The sequence below is a fragment of the Miniopterus schreibersii genome, assembly GCF_964146895.1.
Source record: "Miniopterus schreibersii genome assembly, chromosome: 13".
NCBI lineage: Eukaryota > Metazoa > Chordata > Mammalia > Chiroptera > Miniopteridae > Miniopterus > Miniopterus schreibersii.
In genome coordinates this window covers 23,975,189-23,996,568 of record NC_138113.1, presented here as the reverse complement: position 1 = coordinate 23,996,568, position 21,380 = coordinate 23,975,189, and the positions used below count along the sequence as shown (strand labels likewise).

General features: G+C 44.4%; 1 protein-coding gene and 1 pseudogene across 2 annotated transcripts; both read left to right on the top strand.

Annotated features, from left to right (window-relative positions):
- The first annotated feature begins 251 nt into the window (after positions 1 to 251).
- On the top strand, positions 252 to 2,113 carry LOC308566419 (cytochrome c oxidase subunit NDUFA4 pseudogene; annotated as a pseudogene). Its single transcript has one exon. The product of its transcript is annotated as a cytochrome c oxidase subunit NDUFA4 pseudogene (transcript).
- A 9,867-nt stretch (positions 2,114 to 11,980) lies between these two features.
- MCFD2 (multiple coagulation factor deficiency 2, ER cargo receptor complex subunit) lies at positions 11,981 to 20,383 on the top strand. Its single transcript, XM_081156668.1, has 4 exons — positions 11,981 to 12,249; positions 17,015 to 17,175; positions 17,906 to 18,065; positions 19,436 to 20,383. Exons 2-4 carry the CDS (start codon positions 17,027 to 17,029, stop codon positions 19,565 to 19,567), a joined length of 441 nt encoding a protein of 146 aa, XP_081012794.1. The 5' UTR covers positions 11,981 to 12,249; positions 17,015 to 17,026; the 3' UTR covers positions 19,568 to 20,383.
- The last annotated feature ends 997 nt before the right edge of the window (positions 20,384 to 21,380 follow it).

Below are 21,380 nucleotides of genomic sequence, written 5' to 3'. Positions count from 1 at the left end.
GTTGTCCTTTAATTTTTAGAGAAATGTTTCCTTGCAGTTTTAAAGAGAAGAATGGAAAATTGAACACCTTCAATGATAACTTTTTCTCTTTTTTTTTTAGTTTCTTAGTTCTGTAGCTCTTTTAATATAGAGCTCTTCCAAGGTTTTGGCGATCTGACCGTAGCACTATTTCCCATTCTACTTTTCACTTGCATATTAAATTCCCTATTTCTGGTTTAAGGCCATTTACAAAAAGACAAGTGGGAGAGCCAAGGTCAAGTCTGCTTCAGGATTTACTCCTGAATACTGCCCCAAGGTAGTAAAGAACCTATCCCTGAAGTCTCCATCAGATTGCTCCCTTTTAAGCTTGAAGAACTGAATCAGAGCATAGTCTATTTTCACAGGAAAGATAAAGGATAGCTTCTCAAAGACCTTGACCAACACCTACAGCTCTTCTAAACCCCTTCAGTTTCCTATGCAATTCAAGGTCTTTTAAGTCAGCAGTGGAGATCTTCCCGTTCTGACTTTATATATATCTTGGCAACTCTGGTAATAAGCCTCCAGGATGGCATCTAACATGGACCTGCTTTATCCTTCTAGTCCCCTTCTCTACCTCCAAGCACTAGAGGATGAGCCATCAGTCAGTACAGGGGGGTTCATATAAACAGTCTGGATGGTTCTTTGGCTATAAGGAAGCTTCTAATATTCTTCCAGAAGGATCATTTTCTATCATTCATACCTTTACCCTTTTCTGAAAAAGAGTGCTCTATCAAAAGAAGTCCCTTTCATTTTAATGTATTCCTTTTCTCCATGTCCAGGGTGGTCCTTGAGTGTGCCATAAACCCATAGGCCCTGAGAACACTTATCCTGATCACTTACAAAGGATAATGAATGAATCGATGGCTGAGCCAAGGGTTTGAACTAATTCTTGGCGTAAACACTGTGGCTGGGGAAACTCCAGAATGAGTAATTACCTCTGATCATGTAGTGGCTGTGATGCTGAAAAGTGATATGTCAATTGAAGTTTTGTAAATTAAATCTTATTAGAAAGGCAAAAATTATCATCACAGAAAAATGCCTTGGCACTGAGTACCTGCTGCCCGGCGGTGCAGTCTTGTTTTTCTGTGCTTCTGGACCCTCTGCGGCAACCATGCTCCGCCAGATCCTCAGTCAGGCAAAGAAGCATCCAAGCTTGATCCCTCTCTTTGTATTTATTGGAGCAGGAGGTACTGGGGCAATGTTGTATGTCACGTGCCTGGCATTGTTCAATCCAGATGTCTGTTGGGACAGAAAGAATAACCCAGAACCCTGGAACAAACTGGGTCCCAGTGAGCAATACAAGTTCTACTCAGTGAATGTAGATTACAGCAAACCGAAGAAAGAAGGTCCAGGCTTCTAAATGAAATGTTTCACTATAAAGCTGTTTAGAATGAAGGTCTTCCAGAAGTTATCCGCACAATTTTCCACTTACCCAGGAAATATTTCCCCTCCAAATGAACAATATCATGTTGCTGTATTGTGTTGGGGTTTACACTGATTAATAAATATTTGCAACTTGAAAAAAAAGAAAGAAAATGCCTTCTATAAAAAGAGACTTTCATAATATGAACAGTCAGACTGTAACCTATAGATTATTGTTTGTTTAGCTAATGGCCTCTATATATCCAAGTCTCATCCCTGAATGCCCAGGTGCTGCATCTCAGCTTTCAACTCTCAACTACTCCGTGAAGCCTTCTCCTGCTACCCAGGTCTTACAACTCACGTTCTTTCATCTCTGCACTCAGTTTTAACATTGTCTCTGTCCTACAGTTCAACTCTTCAGTATTCAATTTCTGCGATGCTTTTTTTTTTTTTTGAAGAGAGGTATAATACTCAATACATTAAAAATGTTTTTCTTGCCTGGCTGGTGTGGCTCAGTGGTTGAACATTAATCCATGAACCAGGAGATCAAGGTTCTATTCCAGGTCAGGGCATATGCCTGAGTTGCGGGCTTGATCCCCGGTAGAGGGCGTGCAGGAGGCAGCCGATGAGTGACTCTCTCATCATTGATGTTTCTATCTCTCTCTCTGTCTCCTTTTCTCTCTCTGAAATCAGTAAAACATTTTTTTAAATAAAAATCAGAAAGAATATATGCACCCCTATGTTCATAGCAGCACAATTCACAATAGCTAAAATCTGGAAACAGCCCAAGTGCCCATCAGGAGATGAGTTGATAAAAAGCTGTAGGACATTTACACTGTGGAATACTATGCTGCTGTAAAGAAGAAGAATCGCGTACCCTTTGGGACAGTATGGATGAACCTGGAGAATATTATGCTAAACGATATAATACAAGCAGAGAAAGACTGGAATCTAAAGAACTTAATAAACGGGTGAACAGAATAGATTGAATGACATGGAAGCATGGATCAGACTGACGAATCTCAGAGGGAAGTAGTGGGGTGGGGGAGAGATTAACCAAAGAATTTATATGCATAACCCAAGGACATAAACAATGGTGTGGTGAGGGTCTGGGGAGGAGGGTGGGGCGGGGTGGAAGGGGACAATGGAGAGAAAAGGGGACATCTGTAATATTTTGAACAATTAAAAAAATTATATAAATAAATAAATAAATAAATAAGCTTTTCTTGCCCTGGCCAATGTGGCTTAGTTGGGTAAGTGGCATCCCATGCACCAAAAGGTCACTGTTTTGATTCTTGGTCAGGGCACATGCCCGGGTTTCGGGCTTGTTCTCCAGTGGGGGGCATGAGGGAGGCCGCCAATCGATGTTTCTCTCTCCCACTCCCTTCCTCTTTAAAATCAATAAAAACATATATTTTTTAAATGCTTCTCTTGCTGCTTCCCTTATTTTCTATATTTTTATCATTGCAATCTTCAGTATACTCATAATAAGAATTTCAGGTATAGGTTAACAGATGTCACTGTGAAAAATAAAATTTAAAAAGCTTACCATTCTTTTAAAATTAACTGATTCATTCATTCATCTACCCCTTCACTTATTGTTATTAAAACTGTTAAGATGTTGGGTTAAGAAGAGAAAACAATTATTAATGTTGCTTAGAGAATAGATCATAATGGTGGGGATTTTGGGGATAGGCAGGAGAAAAGTCACCTGATAGGTGATATAATCAAGTTAACTTATTCTGAGCAGGCATGTGTCAACATTTTACTAAAAAAACAAGTGCAGTGCACTGAACTGACCTGTATTTAAAAAAAAAATACTGAAAGCTCAATAGAAGAGCCCAGATCCCTAAAGGCCAATTCATAGGGGGATCAATTAGTTCAATGTCCAAGCTACCCCGAATTTGCCAAATGTGCAATTTACCAGAAAGTTAGAGTACTCAGGAAAATATCCAATGACTATTAAGTTATTTTTTATGAATACCACATGGGATATTTTTATTTTTCTTCCAGGTATTATTCTCAAATATTCTAATTCAAAACATTCATATTCAACATATTCTAGAATGTTTTAATGCATGAATACGAATGTTTCATAAATGTATTTACCTCTGTTTCTTTCAAAACATCTTGAAATTATGGTAAAATAAATCAAGCTTTCTATTAATTGTAAAGCTAAGCTTATAATAAAATAGGGAAAATTCTCAGTGGTCAATAAATTAAGGGGGAGCTAAATTGGGGAATGGTGGAGGGAGTGTTGGATGAGCTGATACTGAGGCTTCCCTGGGATTTACTTGTCTCAGGAACCAAGGACTTTGAGTTTTAATGGGCATGTAGCAACAGGAGGAAAGACCTTGAGTTAACAACAATGAAGAGATAGACTGGATACTTTCACATAAAGTTGGAACTCTCAAAGGGTTATACTGTTGGTGAAAGTATGAAGCAGAAACAAAATCTGCAGAGATGTGCAGGGGAACAGTAAAGCTGTATCTCTTGGCCTAGCATCTTGATGGGGAAAAAAAAATACCCCTGAGAATTTATAATTACAGTCTGTCCAAATTCAGATCTAGAGTTCAATTTTACACTACCTATAGAAACCTGGAATCCACAAGTTGAAAAATTAACTTAAAATGGATACTAAGCAGATAATAAAATCTCTTTGAAGGAACATACCTTCCACCTGGACCATACAGAATTCCCCTAGACAAAGCCCCACTAAAGATGAGCTCATCATCTGAAATTATAAAATATAGGAGGAAATAATCACTGGGAGTGAGAGTTGAGAAATTCTGAGGGAAGTGGTACAGACCTCACCTAATATAATAGTGTCAGCTTGGCACGAATATTCCATACTTAAAATCTCCAAGGCATCAGAAGGACCTGTCAGTAACTGAAATTGTTTCCTCCTTTGCTTGCCCTAGCCAGCCTGTCCTAGGGCACACCTCACACACTAGACTCTGCTAGATGCCAGCTGATCCATTAGCCTCCCCACACCCAAATAGCAACCAAAAATATCCAAAACTTACTGCTCTCAGAGTGTCTTTAGTTTTTTATTCTCTCATAAATCCCTTCTTGTTGACAACAGTCTAATTACTATTTAAAATGAGTATATCATTTGCATGCAGATAAATGTCTCTGAGTTACGCTTTGACAGTCAAAAGAAGAGACACAACAGCAAGACTAGACTACAATAACTAGAGATAATAGAATTACCAGACTATTAAAATAAGCATGCTTAAAATGATCAGACTTATTTCTAAGTATTTTATGTTTTGAGGGTGCTATTGTAATGATACCTTAATTAATTTATTAACATATTTTTTAACCTCACCCAAGGATATTTTTTCCATTGCTTTTTCAGAGAGAGTGGGAGGGAGAGAGGGAGAGAGAAACATCAGTGTGGGAGAGACACATTGATTGGTTGCCTCCCACATGTGCCCCAACTGGGGTGGGGATTGAGCCTACAACTGAGGTACTTGCCCTTGGCTGGAATTGAACCCAGGACCCTTCAGTTCATGGGCCAGTGCTCTAACCAAACAAAACCAGCTAGGGCTATAATGATATTTAAAATTTTTCATTTTCCATGTGTTCATTATTAATATATAGAAATAGCATTGATTACTCTATATTGACCTGTTGCCTCTGGCCTTCTTATATTTATTTAGTAGTTCCAGTAGTTTTTTTGTAGTTTCTTTAGTATTCTCTCTGTGCATAATCATGTTATCTGTGAATAAAGACTGTTACCTTTTCCTTTCCAATTTGTGTACCTTTTACATCTGTTTCTGCAATGGCTTGAAGTTCTCATATAATGGTAAACATAATGGTGACTATGTGTTAGGGGAAAGTATTCAGTCTTCCACTACAAGAACATTAACTGTGGGTTTTTACTAGGTACCTTTATCAGTTTGAGAGACTGCTCTTCTATTCCTAGTTTGCAGAAAGTTTTTATCATGAGGGTACTGAATTTTGTTAAATGCCCCTTCCCGCCCATATTTTTAGATGATATAACTTTTCTTATGACCATATATTTATTTATTATTTATTTATTTATTTAAGTACTGAAGGAAAAGAACTCTGAACCTGAAATTTTGTATACAAATTTTCATTTTGATGAGAGTAATAAAAATGTTCTCAGACATGCAAGGCCTCAGAATTTTGTCACACAAAAATCCACAATGAAAATATCTTTAAAGGAAGTGTTCAAGTAAGAGAAACAAATCCAGGAGCATCTTCAAAAGATATGGGATGTCAGGGTGGTCAAATATTTTGAGCCCTGGCTGGTTTGGCTCAGTAGTTAGAGCCTCGGCCTGAGGACCGAAGGGTCTTGGGTTCAATTTCCAGGCAAGGGCACAGGTTGGGGTGTGTGTGAGAGGCAACCAATCAATATGTCTCTCTAGTGTAGATGTTTCTCTCTCTTTTTCTCTCCTTCTTACTCCTTTTCACTCTTAAAATCAATGGAAAAAATATCCTCAGGTGAGGATATATATATATATATATATACACACACACACACATATATATACACACATATATACTTTGATAAATTTATTGATTTCTAAAAGAAAAAAAAAGCTAAGACTGAAGAAATGAAGAGAATGTTTATCCAAAATAACTAATGTCAAAAATTGCAAACAAGAACGTGACTGGAAGGAGAGGGAGACAAAAGGGATATTAAGACATGCTAATGTATTTGACTTGTTAGGGGAAAAGTACATATATTTAAAAGTTTTACAAAATCAACAGTTGTGGAACTTTTCATCAAGGGTGATGATATGTTCTTTGATAACAAAGATGGAAGAAGTAAAGTCATTAAATACAGATGTTCATCATTTCCAACACCCCAGTTTACAGTATATCTCAATTCAGAACATCCCAAGAGAAGCCAAAATTCTTTTAGCACCTTTCACCCCTATCAGAATTAAAATTAAGGGAGAAAGAAATATGACCGCCCCCCCCCCCATGCCTTGATTAAAGCAGATCTTACTGACATCAGTATTTAGAATTGCCCCTTTTGTGGTTATCTTGAGCTTTTTATGCCCTGGAGCAATGCATCTTACTAAGATTTAGGATTTAAGTTCCCTTTAAAGATGGTGGGGAGGGAACATAATTATGAAAGCACACACATGTTCTAAGGCAGGTCCTTGTCAGGCAGGTCACTTTTAGCAAAGAGTGCATATGAAAACAGAGAACCTGCAAAGTAATTTCTAAAACTACCTGTGCCTGGACACCCCTTGGAATGCTTTCAAGTACCTTGTGAGTACTCATGCTCTGTATGAACAGCGATGCGTCATTATGATGGGAATTGGAACACAATGTAGAATAGGCTGGCTGACTAGTTTTGATGCTTATAAGCATAAGAGAGCTTTAAAATAATAAATTTTTAAGAATCACCAACTCAGAATTTTAAATTCTTCAAACCACAGTCAGAACCTCTAAAAGTGTCCAAAAAAAAAAAAATCTCTTTTCTCTTAGAGCTGCTGATCATAAGCATCTAAACCTAGATGCCGTGTCTGATACTGTGGGAACCTATATTATTACAATGTAAGATGAATTTACAAACAAATCATGCTTCATGAGAAAGTTTTGGAATGGGCTAAGAACATATGGGACTTTGGGAATTAGAATGGGGGAATATAGGTGGATTTCAAGAGTACCTGGAATTCCTGAAACTCACTGAATCTCTCTTGCCAGTAGAAGCAGCTTCTTCCTTCCACCTTTCGATCCCTTGCTGGTGTCCTCTACTAGTTTAGCCAGCAGGAAGCCAGGTGACCGGGGAGGCTAGGAAATGCAACCCACTGGGGTCAGCCCCCTTGTGATGCAGAACACAATGGGGGAAGAGGATGGCTCTGAAGGCAAATAGTCTCAGAACAGTACACCCCCTGTGCTTTCTGCATGTGCTACTAATGCCTGGAGTCCTGCCATGGCCTCTCATTGTCACATAGATCTGCTTGGCATTATCCTCACCCCAGTGATCAGGTCTCACCTGGTTGCTTTGCTCTCACACCTGGCCCTCTTGGAGGAGTTGGGAATTCTTGCCTCCTTTTTGCTGAATCATGCTGGGGATGGAGGGCTCCTTGAGGATGCTCTTAGGCCCACCTTTGCAGACATCACCCTCAGTATGGCTTTCCCATTGTTCAGGTCCCATATTGGGCCCCATGGGGCTTGGAAAACACCCAAGGAAACTGCGGTCTCTATCCTGGCTCAAACACAACCCAAGTCATGAGCCCTCGAACCAGCTTGGGATCATTTTAAAGGGGATTTTTTCCCAAAATAGTGTCTGCTTGAGTGCCAGGGGAAACGAGATATTGAGGGCCAGCAGTGTTCCGAAAGAGGTGCTGCCATGTCAAGGGAACCGCAGGGAGGGCTCCAGGGGAGCCACACAGAAGCACTGTGAGTGAGTCAGCATTAAACAGCAGTCAACTGGGGGCAGGGTGGAAGAGCCAACTATTGTACTACTCAAGTAAAAACTTCCTTATGTGCCTAAGCACTCTCCAATCCACCCCCCCACTCAACCCTAGGGTGTTCTTAAACAGCAGCTAGCAAGAGGGGGGAAAGTTAGTGATTAAGCGAGAGGAACTTGTTTTATTAGACAACTTTCTGTTCTATTTATTTTTTTCTAGCCATGTTCATGTACAACTTAGCTACAAAAATTTTTAGAATTAAAATTCAAGAAATGTACATTAACCATTGTATACAGTCAACTAATTATGCAGACTGTACCATTATAAATGAACAATCTCCAATCTCAGCTGAGCCTTCAACTCAGGCTGGCAGGTCTTCTCTCCCCGGGGCAGCTTGCTTTCCCAGTCACACAATGCAGATTTCACACTCGGACTGGTCAATCTCCCTGCCCTCCCCAGATCATGGTGGGCTCAGAAAGTAGTCACACTTCCCAAATTTCAGGCTAACCCCCATCTGGGCTTTGTAGTTATTCTCTCCTGCCTCCTCAATAACCTTATTCTTTCCGTTTTCTCCACTCTCATGTCTCTTCAATCTCATTTTTTCTGGCTCCTTCCCAGAACGATTTCAAACATACACAAGGCCCTCCATCTTAAAAAAAACCTGTATCCTGTGCCCTGCTCTAGCTACCTTCCTGTCCCTTCACAGCCAGTGCTTGAAAGACTTGCCCATACTTGTTGCACCCAGTGTTTACCTACCAGCCACTCATTGCCCAATGCAATCAGGCTGCTGCTCATCACTCCACAGAAACTGCTCTCTGAGCCCGTGACCTCACGTTGATAAATTCAGTTCACATCTGAGTCCACATCTTGCTTGACTTCTGTATCACTCAGGAATGCTTTGGACTGTAATTGTTAGAGTGGCTTAAACTAATAGTTCTCTCCACATAACAAGATAACTGAAGGTAAGCAGTTGCTGTTGCTGGTTCAGCAGCTCCACAGCATTGGGGCAGCCTTTCTGAAATTCTCCCACTTCCTTCGCAGTTGAGGATGACTCTGAGGCGGTACATACCCCATTCAGGGTTAGAAGAAGAAGGAAGGTCTGCAGCAGCCACGTGTCTCTTTTATCAGAAGAGTAAAAGATTTCCCAAGTTCCCCTTATGTCTCATTGCCTGAGATTGTGTCACATGGCCATATGGCTGCAAAGTAGATTGTTTTTTAGGCTTTATTGGGGAGATGTCAAGAGAGAAGGGGGTTGAAAATGGAAACTGGGCTACCACCAAGTATTAGAATATTTAAGTCTTCTAGGGGCCGGCCTTTGTGTGCTCAATTGCAGTTGAGGCAATTCAAAATAACAGCTGCAGGTAAAGAGAGGCCACCCATAGTCCATCTTTGCTACCTTGGGCCTCAATCATAATCTCCTGATAAAGATGCCTCCTTCCTGTCTCCAATTCTGCTGGCTTCAGCTTGAGTATAGGAAGAAAATTGTTTATTTCAACCCAGCAAGTTTCCAAGCTGTAGGACTCAGCCAATTTAGGTTGTAAACTGTAGGTAAGGAGTTCTCTTACCAAGGCCTATTTAATCTCTGCTTTTAAGTCAGTTATCTCTAATCTAGACTTGCCACTCTCTTAAAGGATTTTGCTGAAAACTACTAAAAAAAACCACCCCAAAACAAAAACAAAAAACCCAACAAGCACTAATGTTCTATATTGTTCCTGAGATTTCTCCTACAATATAACTTTGGCATGTGGCCAAGTCCAGCATGTGATGGCAGTTTGACAGTTTCACTACTGCTTAACAAGTTGGTCACCAACTTTCCAATTTGGAATACAGAATCTTCACCACCAGTTACCTTAACGTTTTGTTACCCAATTCCATATTTTAGTGTTTTTAGTGTCCTACTTCTGTTATCAAATGATTTACCTGTTAGGAACGTGTTCAGCTACAAGTTATAGAATACTCACCTATAAATAGCTTAAACAAATGTATCATCTCTCTTACGGACTAGAATGGGGCAAGAATGGAAGCAGGGAGATCAGTTAGAAAGCTCTCACTGTAGTCTAGGTAGCAGAAGATGGTTTCTTGGATGTCAGTTATATCTCAATAGAGCTAGTGGGGGGAAAAAGTAACTCCTAGCATTAAATGGATGGCAATGACATTCATTAATATGGACAAAACAGAGAGGTATATGTTTGGGGATGAAATTTAGTATTTTGGGGGACAAAGTTAAATTTGAGTTGCCGGTTAGGCATTCATGTCAAGTAGGCAGTTATTTAGAGGAGCAGAGGTGATTGTAAATGGCGCCTAAAACCATAGAACTAGATGAAATCACATAAGGAGAGTGGTAGGTAGAGAAGAGAAGGGAACTCAGAATAGAACCCTGGGCGCTTTGGCATTTATAGGTTGAGCAGAAGATGAGAAGTCAGTGAAAAGATTCCAAGAAATAATAACCAGGACCTGCCAATGGCTCAGTTGGTTGGAGCATCGTCCCATGCACTGAAAAGTTGCTGGTTTAATTCTCAGTCAGGACATGTGCCTGAGCTGCAGGTTCAATCCCCAGTTGGGTGCATACAGAAGGCAGCCAATTGAAGTTTCTCTCTCATGTAGATGTTTCTCTCTCTCCCTTCCTCTCTCTAAGCATGTCCTCAGGTGAGGATTAAAAAAAAGAATAGCCAGTGAGGTAGGAGGAATGCATGGTGTCAGAAAACAATAAAGTGTTTCAGCCTGGCTGGGGTGGCTCAGTGGTCGAGCATCAACCCATAAACCAAGAGGTCACTGGTTCGATTCCCTGTCGGGGCACATGCCTGGAATGTGGGCTCCGTCCCCAGCGGGAGGCAGCTGATTGATGTTTCTCTCTCACCGATGTCTCTATCTCTCTATCCCTCTCCCTTCCCCCTCTCTAAAATCAATAAAAACATATTAAAAAAAGAAAGTGTTTGAAAGTGACAGTGGTTGGCTGTGATGAATAGTACTGATAGGGCAAGTAAAAACAGGAGAAGGTACCACTAGATTTGCATGAAGATTGCAATTTCATTAGTGTAGTAGTGAAGAAACCAGAGGGCAAGGTTAGTTACATGACAATAGCAATGATTTGTTAGAGAGGGAGCAATTGGTGATTCAAGAGAGGGAAGAGGGTAAGATCCACAGAAGAAGTGGAGGCATTGGTATCAGACATTGAGCTTCTTGAAGAAAGAGACATGTCTTACTGGTATTTGTATCTGTAGTAACTCCCAGTACATAGGAGGTACTCAAGAAATGTTACTGAATTATTGAACAAATGAGCAAATGGAAAAATAGTTGGACGGCAGATACAGGGCTGGAAAACAAATTATATCAGCCTAACTCAAACTTCAGAGTAAGGAAAGGAGAAGGGGTCCTGGATTAATAGGGTTTCTTCAGGGACTTGGGATCCTGGAACTTTTCTCTGGGATAGGGTAGACAGGCTTCAGGCTCAGATAAAGGTGAGAAGGAACAAGTCACTATCGAAGGCAGTTGCCTGGGCCAACTTTCAAGGCACTGATCTGCTAAAGCCAACTTCAGGGAGGATTCTGGGACCATTTGCTTAAGCACTTTCTTTCCTTGTCTCCCTCTCTGGATCCAGGCTCATATGAAAAATGATTGCGTCTTTACGGAGACAAATGGGAGAAAAGGTTTTTAAAAATGACAGTTCCACATTCATTTACCCATCTGGTCAATGGATATTCGCTGAATGAGTCTTGTATGGAGGGAAGGGCAGAAGGGCGGGTTTACGCAGGGCTTACCTATTCGTTTCTTTTGTTTATGGGTATTTGTCTACTATTTATCTTTAACGTTTGTCTCCTGAGCAGCAGCGGATTCCGCGACCTGCGCGGGGGGCGGTACTGGCACCGGGCGGCCTCCCACGGCGGGGTAGGCCTGCGCGGCGGCCGCGGTGGAGTGGAGCAAGCGGGGTCTGGAAGCAGGCCCATGTTGCAAACGCGGGCTCCCGGCCGGCTCCGGCACCTCCTAGCGCTGTCGTTAGGAAAGGAATTAGGGTTCCGGTCCCCTCTCTCCCCCACTTGCAGTCGCAGGAACAGCTGTGCGAGTGGAAGCGGAGGCGGAGCTTCGGCGTCAGAACCGACCGTTTCCGCCCCTCTGCGTCCGACGTGGGGCTGCGTTCCCCGCGGCTTCCGGCGTTGCCTAGCAACCTTCCGGACCCCCGGGGTGGTCGGGGCGACCCACCCGGGCTCCAGCCCGGCGTCGCCTTCCGGGAAGCAGGAAGAACTGCGTCCGTCTGGCCCCCGGGCCGGTTACACGTGGAATCGCCCGGGCCGAACCCACCGCCGGCGCGGGCGGGGCGGGGCCTGCGGCGCCGCGGGGCGGGCGGGAGCGCGCGCCTGCGCCGGGCGGGGCGGGGGCGGGGCGGGGGCAAGCTGACTGAGGAGCGGCGCTGGCGCGGCTCGAGCTGCAACGTTTCGCGTCTGGGAGCCGCGGGCAGCGGCGGGCAGTGCGGGTGAGTGAGTGCCGAGCGGCCCCGGTGGGCTGCGGCCCGGGAGGCCCGCGTCTCGACCCGGGGAGGAGGTCCGCGGGGGGCTGGGTCCCGGCGGCCCTCCGGGGTCTCAGGGCCTCGGCCCAGCTGAGCGGCGGCGGCGGCCCGCGCGGGGTCTCGGCCCCCGAGCCGCCTCGGGCTTGGCCGGCTGGGAGCCGAGCCTCTCGCCCGGCGCAGGCCCCCAGGGCTTTGCGTCCAGATGGGCCCGCCGGGCCGAGCCCCGCCCTCCCGGAGGACCGGCCGGGGTGCGACCCCGCCCGCCGCGGGCCCGCCACCCTGCACCCGCATCTCCCGGAGGGGACGGCGAGCGGTCCCTCGGCTCGGCTCCGCGGGCGGAGCGGGGAGGGGGAAGCGGACCTCCTCTTGTATGCTCTGCCTGCGCGCGGGCGCCGCCTCCCCCAGGGCCCCGCCCGGCCAGGACCCGCGTCGAGTCCATCGCAGGGCTCGGATAGCCCAGGCTCCCTGCTCCAGCCGGCTCGGGCCACCGCCGGCTCTCCCCTGGGCCCCGCGGGCCTCCGTCGATCCTCCGGGGCTTGTTCTGTACTGGAAGGCCGGAGTGATGGTCACCGCACCATGACCTTCCCGGCCTTCCCGCGGATTTTCATGGCTCTTCCAGCCTGTCTAGCAGGGCTCACAAGCCCCCTCCTGTGCTGCCCGCTTTTTACTCTAACTCATCAGTCTGCGCTCTACTGTGCCTTCAACCATATTGAACCCTTCGTACAGTTCCTTCTAGGCCTAAAGGTCTGTTACATCATGTTCCCTCCGCCTGAAGTGCTTTCTTTGGTTGAAAAAGTCCTCCCCATCCTTAAGGAATTACTCCGGGTGTGAGCGGGGTTCTGCAGGTGTAGGCTGTGTGCCGTCCTGGTGTGAGTGGAGGCTGTCGCGGCCACGGTCCCGTCCTTAGTGCCTGGGGCAGCGTCAGGCTGTGAGTAGAGTATGTTAGTTAAATGTATAGATGAAGCGTGGCTGCTCCTTGGCCTCCCCAAGTGAACCAGTAGATCCAGCTATCAAATGCCTGTTCTTTCAGGATCTATTCTCAAACCCCAACCCATATAGAGGTTTCTTTGGCCTAGAAACTTGGTTATTTTCTCGTTTTCAGTTTAGGCCCATGGAAGTTTTAAATGGGGAAGTACTGATCAGAGTTTTTCTTCGGCATTGGCTCTGGGTACAGGATGTCTGGGTGTTGGTGAGTATGGCTGCTTTGAGTTTGAATTCTTCACTGAGGGCCCTTGGCGTGAGAGAAAGGTTGCTAGCAGCTGCTGTGGTCTCTATGGGAGGAAGGCTGGCCCCAAACTCTTCTGTGCTGATAGGACAAACTACATAATGGGAGGGACTGGTAGGCCAGGCCAAGTCACTGGTGGGAGGGCTCCAAAGGGGAGTTATTTTCCCAGCTTAGGCCAAGACATAACCTAGGGCCAAGACGCACTGCTCTTATTCAGACGTGAAGGTCTGCTATCTGTGGGTCAGCTCAGCACAGTCCGTAGAGAGGGAGGAAAGGAGAAAAACAAAAGAACAGTATGTGATCGTATGTTAAGGCCAAATGAGTGTGAGAGGCTGCAGACTGAGGTTAGAGGAGAGAACAATTGATCTTGGCTGGAAGACTCCAGAGATGAAGTTTGAACTGGGCCTGGAAGGAAGAGGGAGGACAGACGGATGACACCAGTGGGAGCAAATGCTCTGGGACTGGAGGAGGGTGCTGGCACAGTGAGGGGAACCCTGTTACCGCCCCAGCACTGCCTGAGGCTCACGACTGACGGTGGTTGGGTGCTTCACTCCCAGGACTGAGGCTTCTCCCTGTGAAGGATGTCTCAAAGCATGGGTTATATTCTGAAGTCTCTCAGAAATCTCTCCTCCTTTGGATTTTTCTCCAACCTGGCCTTCACGTTTCTCAATGAAGGCCTGGGGTTTATCTGCCTGGCTGTTTGCTCATGGCCTTGGCCTAAGTGGTTTAGAGTGTGGATGATGCAACTTGTTCATGGGGTTGAAGGGAGTTGCTTATGTTTCTTTTTGAATGTGACAGTTTAAAGTGTTAGGTGGCAGTCAGATTCCCTGTTTTCACTGCCACACTTGGAGGTAGAGTTTCTCCTTTGTATCCGTAGATGTGGTTTTTGTTGTTCTGATGTAGGCATACCTTGTAGGTATTACATGTTTAGTTCCTGACCGCCGCAATAAAGCGAGGTTAGCACTAAAGTGAGTCATGCAGATTTTTTGGTTTCCCAGTGTATATAAAAGTTAAAGCACTGGCTGGGTAGCTCAGTTGGTTAGAGTGTCGTCCTGATAAGCCAAAGTTGTGGATTTGATCTCCAGTCAGGGCACATACGAGAATCAACAAATGAATGCATAAATAAGTGGCACAACAAATTGATCTTTCTTTCTCTCTCTCTCCCTCCCCCTCCTCCACTCTCTCTGAAAAGCAATGGAAAAATATTCTCGAGTGAGGATTAAAAAAACAAACAAACCAAAAACTTTATTGCCAAAAAATGCTAAACATTTTTACCACATTCTGCTGGTGAAAGGTCTGGCCTCCATGTTGATGAAAAAGCAATAAAGTGAAGTGCAATAATCTGAGATATGCCTGTAGTTAGAGACCTGCAACAGCAAACCAAGATGGGACACATTCAATATCAATGGTTCTTGGCCTTTCTTCTGCCTCCCTTGAAGAAGGGATCATCTGGACCCATGGTTACTATATTACCAATCACTTAGTAGTGTTCTTTGAGTAGAACCCCCCCCTCCCCAGTTTGATATACTAAGTTTCCAACCATGTAGTTATAGGAAATGGAGCCATGGGTTTAGTGATCACTCAGCTCAACTATCTGATAGATATCTCAAAAAGAAAATAGTTTTATGCTCAATTACACTGACATCAAAACTTGGCGGCATGTTTGTGAAAGTGGGACTCCCCTCATCCCCAGGGACCATGGCACACAGGCTGAGGACTGTCGACCTCTGCGCCTGGCCCTGTCCTTGATGCTAGGAATGTAGATGCAGTCCCCAGCCTCACAGATTCCACTCCAGCAAGGGGCACTGACAGTAGTAGTCAGACATTGTTCAAGATCACATTCACCACTGTTGTCAGCAGCGGGCTGGACCTTTCTGAAGGGAAGCACTCAGGAGCATAAGGGAAGAACACCTAAGCTAGATGTGGAATTGAAGGAGGTTGGCTGGAGAAAGAGACCTCTCAGGTGTGAGTCTGAAAGGCTTGGGAGGAGCTTTAATAATAAGATACTGCTTTTTCACCCTAAAAGTTACACATTCCAGTTATTATTGTCTCCTTAGGGAGGGGACCCTGGGAGGTTATACTGCTGATAGGCAAAGTGGATTTGGGAAATTTTCCTAAATGTTACAGGGGTAGCATTTTCCAGGGTCCTACCTTTTAGATGGGTGAGGTGGCTGTAACATGTCTACTTCCTAGCCCAGGTACAGGTTGTGGAGATGGCACAGCCTCGGAGCTGAACTCTGTGTAGCATGTGGAAGGGTGTGACCAGTACCTATGCTTTCTCTTTACTGCTATATAGGTTTGGAGCTGTGGCTACAGTTGGCCCCTTAGAAATCTCCTGTTATCCAGCAGAATCTGCGCTGCCCTTTTGGAATTGTGTGAATCAGGGCTTTCTTTGTGTTGGTGTGCAGGTCTCCTGGCTGTCCTTCCCCTTCCTCTTTGAGGTCAGTCCTTAAGTCCCAGGAAGGACCAGGATTTTCAGTTTAACAAACAGTAAAGCCCTGCCTGAGCCTCGGTGGGGAATACTGATGGGAACAAAGCACTCCTGACCTCAGGGAGCTTGCTCTGTAGCTGACTGTGTCTTCCTCTCGACCACAATTCCAGGTCTAGCCTTCGGGAGTACTTACTTGATGGGAATCCTAATTTCTATGTGTCTTTCCTTTCCACTGCTCTTTCACAGTGGTTAAGCTACCTGCCTCTGTCACAGCCCTGTAAAGAGGGTTAATGTCCTCTTCTCTGCGCCGGCCTTGAACTGACGCACCTCATCCCTTCCCTGTTGTGCTGCCAGATCAGCCATTCTGAAAACAAGCTCTGATCTCGTTTTCCATTCAGGAATCCTCAGTGGCTCCCCATTATCCTCAGGAAACTTCAGTCCCCTTGGCCTGCCATGCAAAGTCATGTTCACTACTTTCTGGTCAACCTTTGCAGCCTGTGTTCACTGTTCTGCCTACTTCTCACCCTCTGGGCTCCAGATCGACTAAACCACTTGGAGTTTCTTTCCCACTCGTCTGCACCTGCCACTCTGCTTGCACCATCCCTTAGTCCTTCAGTCCCTGCACGTCCACAGCACACTCATCCATGCAGGCCCAGCTGAAGTTTCCCCATGTCCATCAGCCTTCTCTGATTTTCCCTCACCCAGCGGACATTTCTTTCTGTTAACTCTTAGAGGGTTTATCTGTTTTTCTCCCTAATAGTGCTATTGGGAGGAAGTATTTTTTTCACCTGTTAGCTTCTTGTAGGCAGGAATAATCTTCAGTCCACTGAAGCTGTCAGTGAGCTGCTTGGCATTCTGAAGGTGCTTTGGGAAATGTCACGGATCTGCCCATTTGAGTGATGGGGACCTAGAGTCTAGCGGTCTAGGTGCAGAGCTGGCTGTGGAGCCAGTTTAACATATTCTCTTCCCCAGCCTTGCTCCTTCATTGGGTTTCTCAGGAGCATACTGTGTTGAGTCTTGAAAGAACCTTCGCTTTGGTGTTCTCACCTTCATCTTCTGTGTTTGCCACCTCCCAGGTACCGGCAACCATGAGATCTCTGCAGCTGCTCAGAACCCCCTTCCTGTGCGGCCTGCTCTGGGCCTTTTGTGCCTCAGGTACCAGGGCCGAGCAGCCTGGGGCTGGCTCTTCCCATCCCGGCGGCGTGGGCCTGGATAAGCACACAGTGCACGACCAAGAGTACGTATGCAGCCAGGGCTGTGGGCCCGGGGTCCCCCCATTGTCTGCAGCTGCAGCCAGCTGTGATGGCACCCTCAGTTCTCTTCTCCTTTTACTGTTTGTACTCCTTGACATTTTTCAAGGATGATATTTATTCCTTATAGTCACCTGTATTCCTTCGTCGTATCACCAACGGAGGATCTTGAGGCCCAAATGGGACAAATGACTTGCCTGAATTCATTCTGCCTCTCACCACAGACAGACTGATAGATACACACACACATGCACATGCAGTAGTAGTGGTGGAATCCAGAATAGAGCTAAGCTTTCTTGACTGTGGCAAGACCATTTTCTTTTTTTATTGGCACATTCAAACACTGAATCATTTGTTGCAACTTTTATCTTGGGCCAGTTAGCCTTTTACATTATACTCTATTAGCCTTGAATTGCTTTTTTAAAAAAAGTTTTTTTAATTGATAGCCTCAAAAAATGTCATAAAAACATTCTAGTAATAAAGAGGAAAAATCACCCATAATCTCGCCAGCATAATAGTGGCAGTGTTTGATTTTATTCCGTGCTCCTTGCATGACCTTGCCTATATCTGCCATCATTGAGTGTGGTCTGCCCCTGTTTCTGTTTGTTTTTGTGGGATGGATGAATTTTAAGATCTTGAACTTTTAAGAGTCCTTAAGGTTTTGGCATGATCCCACCGTCGCTGCCAAGTAGTCTGAGTCTAACTGTTGATTTCTAGGCATATCATGGAACATCTAGAAGGTGTCATCAACAAACCAGAGGCAGAGATGTCCCCACAAGAACTGCAGCTCCATTATTTCAAAATGCATGACTATGATGGCAACAATCTGCTTGATGGCCTGGAACTCTCCACAGCCATCACTCATGTCCATAAGGAGGTAGGTCAAGCAGCGGTATACTGGGTAGCCTCCTAGAAAGGCCTCCCTCTGGTACTTCAGTCCCCAGTCTTGGTGACCTGTGCTGTCCTTGTGCAACAGTACTGTTGCTTCTTGTTTTTTTGCTCACCATTCTGTTCCATCTCTTTTTCTATTTAGTGGTCCTACTTGCAGAGGGTAACCTGCTGAGGCAGAAGCCCCAGGGCCTTGGGTCTTTAACAAGTGCTATAGGCATTTCGACTGCACACAGAGTTTGAAAACCAGTGCCCCAAAGACAGACCATGTTCAAAATGCAGAGCAGGGAAGAAATCATTTTATTGGAGAAGATTGGGGAATCAGGGAACCAAGGGGTCAAGGGCCTCGGCAGTAACTGAGGGTTTTACAGTGCTACACACAAAGCAGTTTGCAAAGCGCTTTCAAGTAGGTTAGAGATCTTGATCTTCACAGCAGCCTATGATAGACAGGGGCAGGCGTTAGTGCCTGATTTAGAGGGGAGGAAACTAGAATTGAGATCTTGTGTCTTCAGACCTAATGCCTGTCCATCCTTCAGTATAGAGTGAGGGTGGGGGGAGGCAAAGTTGGGGAGGTGGCTGTGATCACATTGGCTGCCCAGGAGAGCAGGTTTGGGTTTACTTCGAAGGCTGTGGGGAGTGCTAACAGCTCTGTACAGGAGAATGACGTGACTAGAGCAGTGGTTTGGGAAGATCCTTTGCTGTGGGAGGCCGACTGAGGGTCATGAGGAGTCTCGCATCAGGGAGAAGAACAGATTTGGCGTCCTGGCGGCTAGGGTGGTGGGATAGGTGGAGAGGAAGGTCAGATATGGGAGAGGTGCCAAAGGAAGAATCCGCACAGGATGTGAACAGCATTAGCTAGCACTTGGCACAGTGAGCCTCTGGAGCAGGAGAAATACCTTCCCCTCAAAGGTCCGAACAGGTTCTACTGGTAGGCAGTGCCTCCTTCCTCTTGCTCAGTCCACTTGGACTGTTTCTCTCTTTATCAGAGCAGACTGTGCCCAGAGCTGGCCCTCGGGAGGGCCTGGGCTGTGCACTTTCCTCTAGGGCAGGCTTGTGTCTGTGTGAGCCGGATCTACAGGGAACACGTATGACCTTTCAATTAGAAAGGGATGAAAAGTAATTTTTAAAATAAATAAGCAAGGGCCTGCTTTGATTGTATCTTCTTTTAACTGGCAAATATTTTTAAATTGGATTATTATGAATTGATTCTACACCTGATACATGGTTTGTGGATTCCTAGAAGTAGTCACGTGCTACATTGAAGTAGTTCTTGGACATCTATGAGCATGGACATTTTGGAAATTGGCTAAACACTTACAGTAAAATGTGCCAACTCATTGTCTAATTTAAATTTTGTAGGGTGGGAATGATCAGGCACCACCAATGAGGGAAGAGGAACTGATTAACTTAATAGATGGTGTTTTAAGAGACGATGACAAGAACAACGATGGATACATCGACTATGCTGAATTTGCAAAATCACTACAATAGACATTTGACTATCTTCTAGTTATTATGCAAATATGACCCATTATAATGTGATTGAAAACTTTCGGTAATGTAGAATAATTCATTTCCAACTACTGCTGAAGTATTTTGGTAAAAATCTGTAGCAAGTGTTACACTGGTGTGAGAAAGAGAAGTCTGGAGAAATGGAAGAGAGGGGAAATGGGACATGTTGTAGTCCCCAAGTACTGTTAAGTCTCCTGTTGGACAAGGGCTTGATTAAAGAATCTTTTTAAGAATATTGGATAATTGGAGCTGAGTACTCAGGAACATGGCTGTAGAATACTGCTAGTCTCTTGGTTTTAATTCATGCTACTTGAAAAGTTAAAATGAGCTTTGCCAAGTAGACACACTTTTCAGTAACAATGAAGGAATGGAATCCATGCCAAATGTTCCCCCTTTGGGTCCTGTGTCTTCAGGTAAACATGGTCAGTATTCTGTGACGTTCCCTGGCTTAAATGATTACTTGCTATGGGCAAGTGAGTACTGATTAAGCTATTTCAAAGCCACAGCATAACATGAATGTCAGATATTGAGCTCAGTGAGCCAGAGTCTGGATCTTCTGGGACTTGGATATGATGCACCACTGACCTAAGTGATTAACCTTTTTTCAGTTTTTCAATATTTTATAAAACTACTGCCCTATCCTTATACTTTATTTCTTTTATGTCTTCTTCAATCTGGGAGAGACCTTGAATTTAAAAGTGTTGTCTAATCAATAGCACATGTTTTAGCTTTCTTAATATTTGTATTTAACTCTTGTTTCTAGGGTTTCATTTTTGCAGTTTAGAAACATAGGAATGCAAGAATTTATCTCTTCTGCTTGATACAGTGGGGGTAAATCTACTTGCTGCCGTAGCCTAAGTGCAAAATGAAAAGATCGTTCACCAAGTACAGTGATTAAGCTGATACAAGTTGTATTTAGAAGGAGTCTTGTTTAAATGACTTCTTCTAGCCTACATTTGTGAATTCTTTCAGATCAGGAAAGATTAGAAAAAGAAGCCTAAAAACTCTTAGCAGTGTGAGTCTCAGTAATAGTTGAAAGTGAGAAGCAGTGGCAAATTCTAATTTGGTTTATTGGATGTGATGGACATACTGTGATAAAAAATCATAAAATGATGATTGAATGGGGGGAAACTGCATACAATTTGCTGTAAGATGTATAGAGACTTATTTTCTTTATTAAAGTATTCTTATAAGAAAACATATGTATTTGTAAAAATGGTTTCCTGTGTCAAGTATTTGTGCAGTCAGAGCTGAATTATAAACTATTCTTGTAAAATCTAGTTATTTTGAAAGATTTATATAATGAATTCTGGATATATGATCAATAAAACTGATGAAACAAAATAAAGGGCTGTTGATTTTGTCTAATAGGCGACTTCTTCCACCACAGGAAGGCTTTGCTTATCTAATACAGATGTTTACTCGCGCCTGCTCTAGCACAGGAGCTGTGACCCTCCCTGGCTGTACCCTATTCCTTTTGCAGGAGTCAATTCCCAGTATTCAGTCACTTTCCCCTTTTAGGCATTCTTTTTTCTTCTGAATGAAATCACTTTTTGGACCTTTTTTCCTGGCCAAATTCAGATTATGACAACATTTTCTGGCTTAGGAAAATACAGTGTTTTCTCCTTGAGTCTGGTGACTGTTCTTTCTCTTTGCTACAAAATTTAATTAGATAGCATTATTGCAAGCCTCCCAGGCCCAAGCAAAAAGTACAGTCTCCTCTGGCTTTTTGGAAAAAACACTTTGTTCTGCCAGTTGAAAATCAAGGAAGGAAGTTACCATTGCCTTTTCT

Excerpts from the sequence above, each read along its gene's own strand:
- MCFD2 (XM_081156668.1), top strand. The coding sequence starts at position 17,027 with ATGAGATCTCTGCAGCTGCTCAGAACCCCCTTCCTGTGCGGCCTGCTC. Across the intron at positions 17,176-17,905 it reads CACACAGTGCACGACCAAGA|GCATATCATGGAACATCTAG; the intron begins GTACGTATGCAG and ends GTTGATTTCTAG. Across the intron at positions 18,066-19,435 it reads TCACTCATGTCCATAAGGAG|GGTGGGAATGATCAGGCACC; the intron begins GTAGGTCAAGCA and ends TAAATTTTGTAG.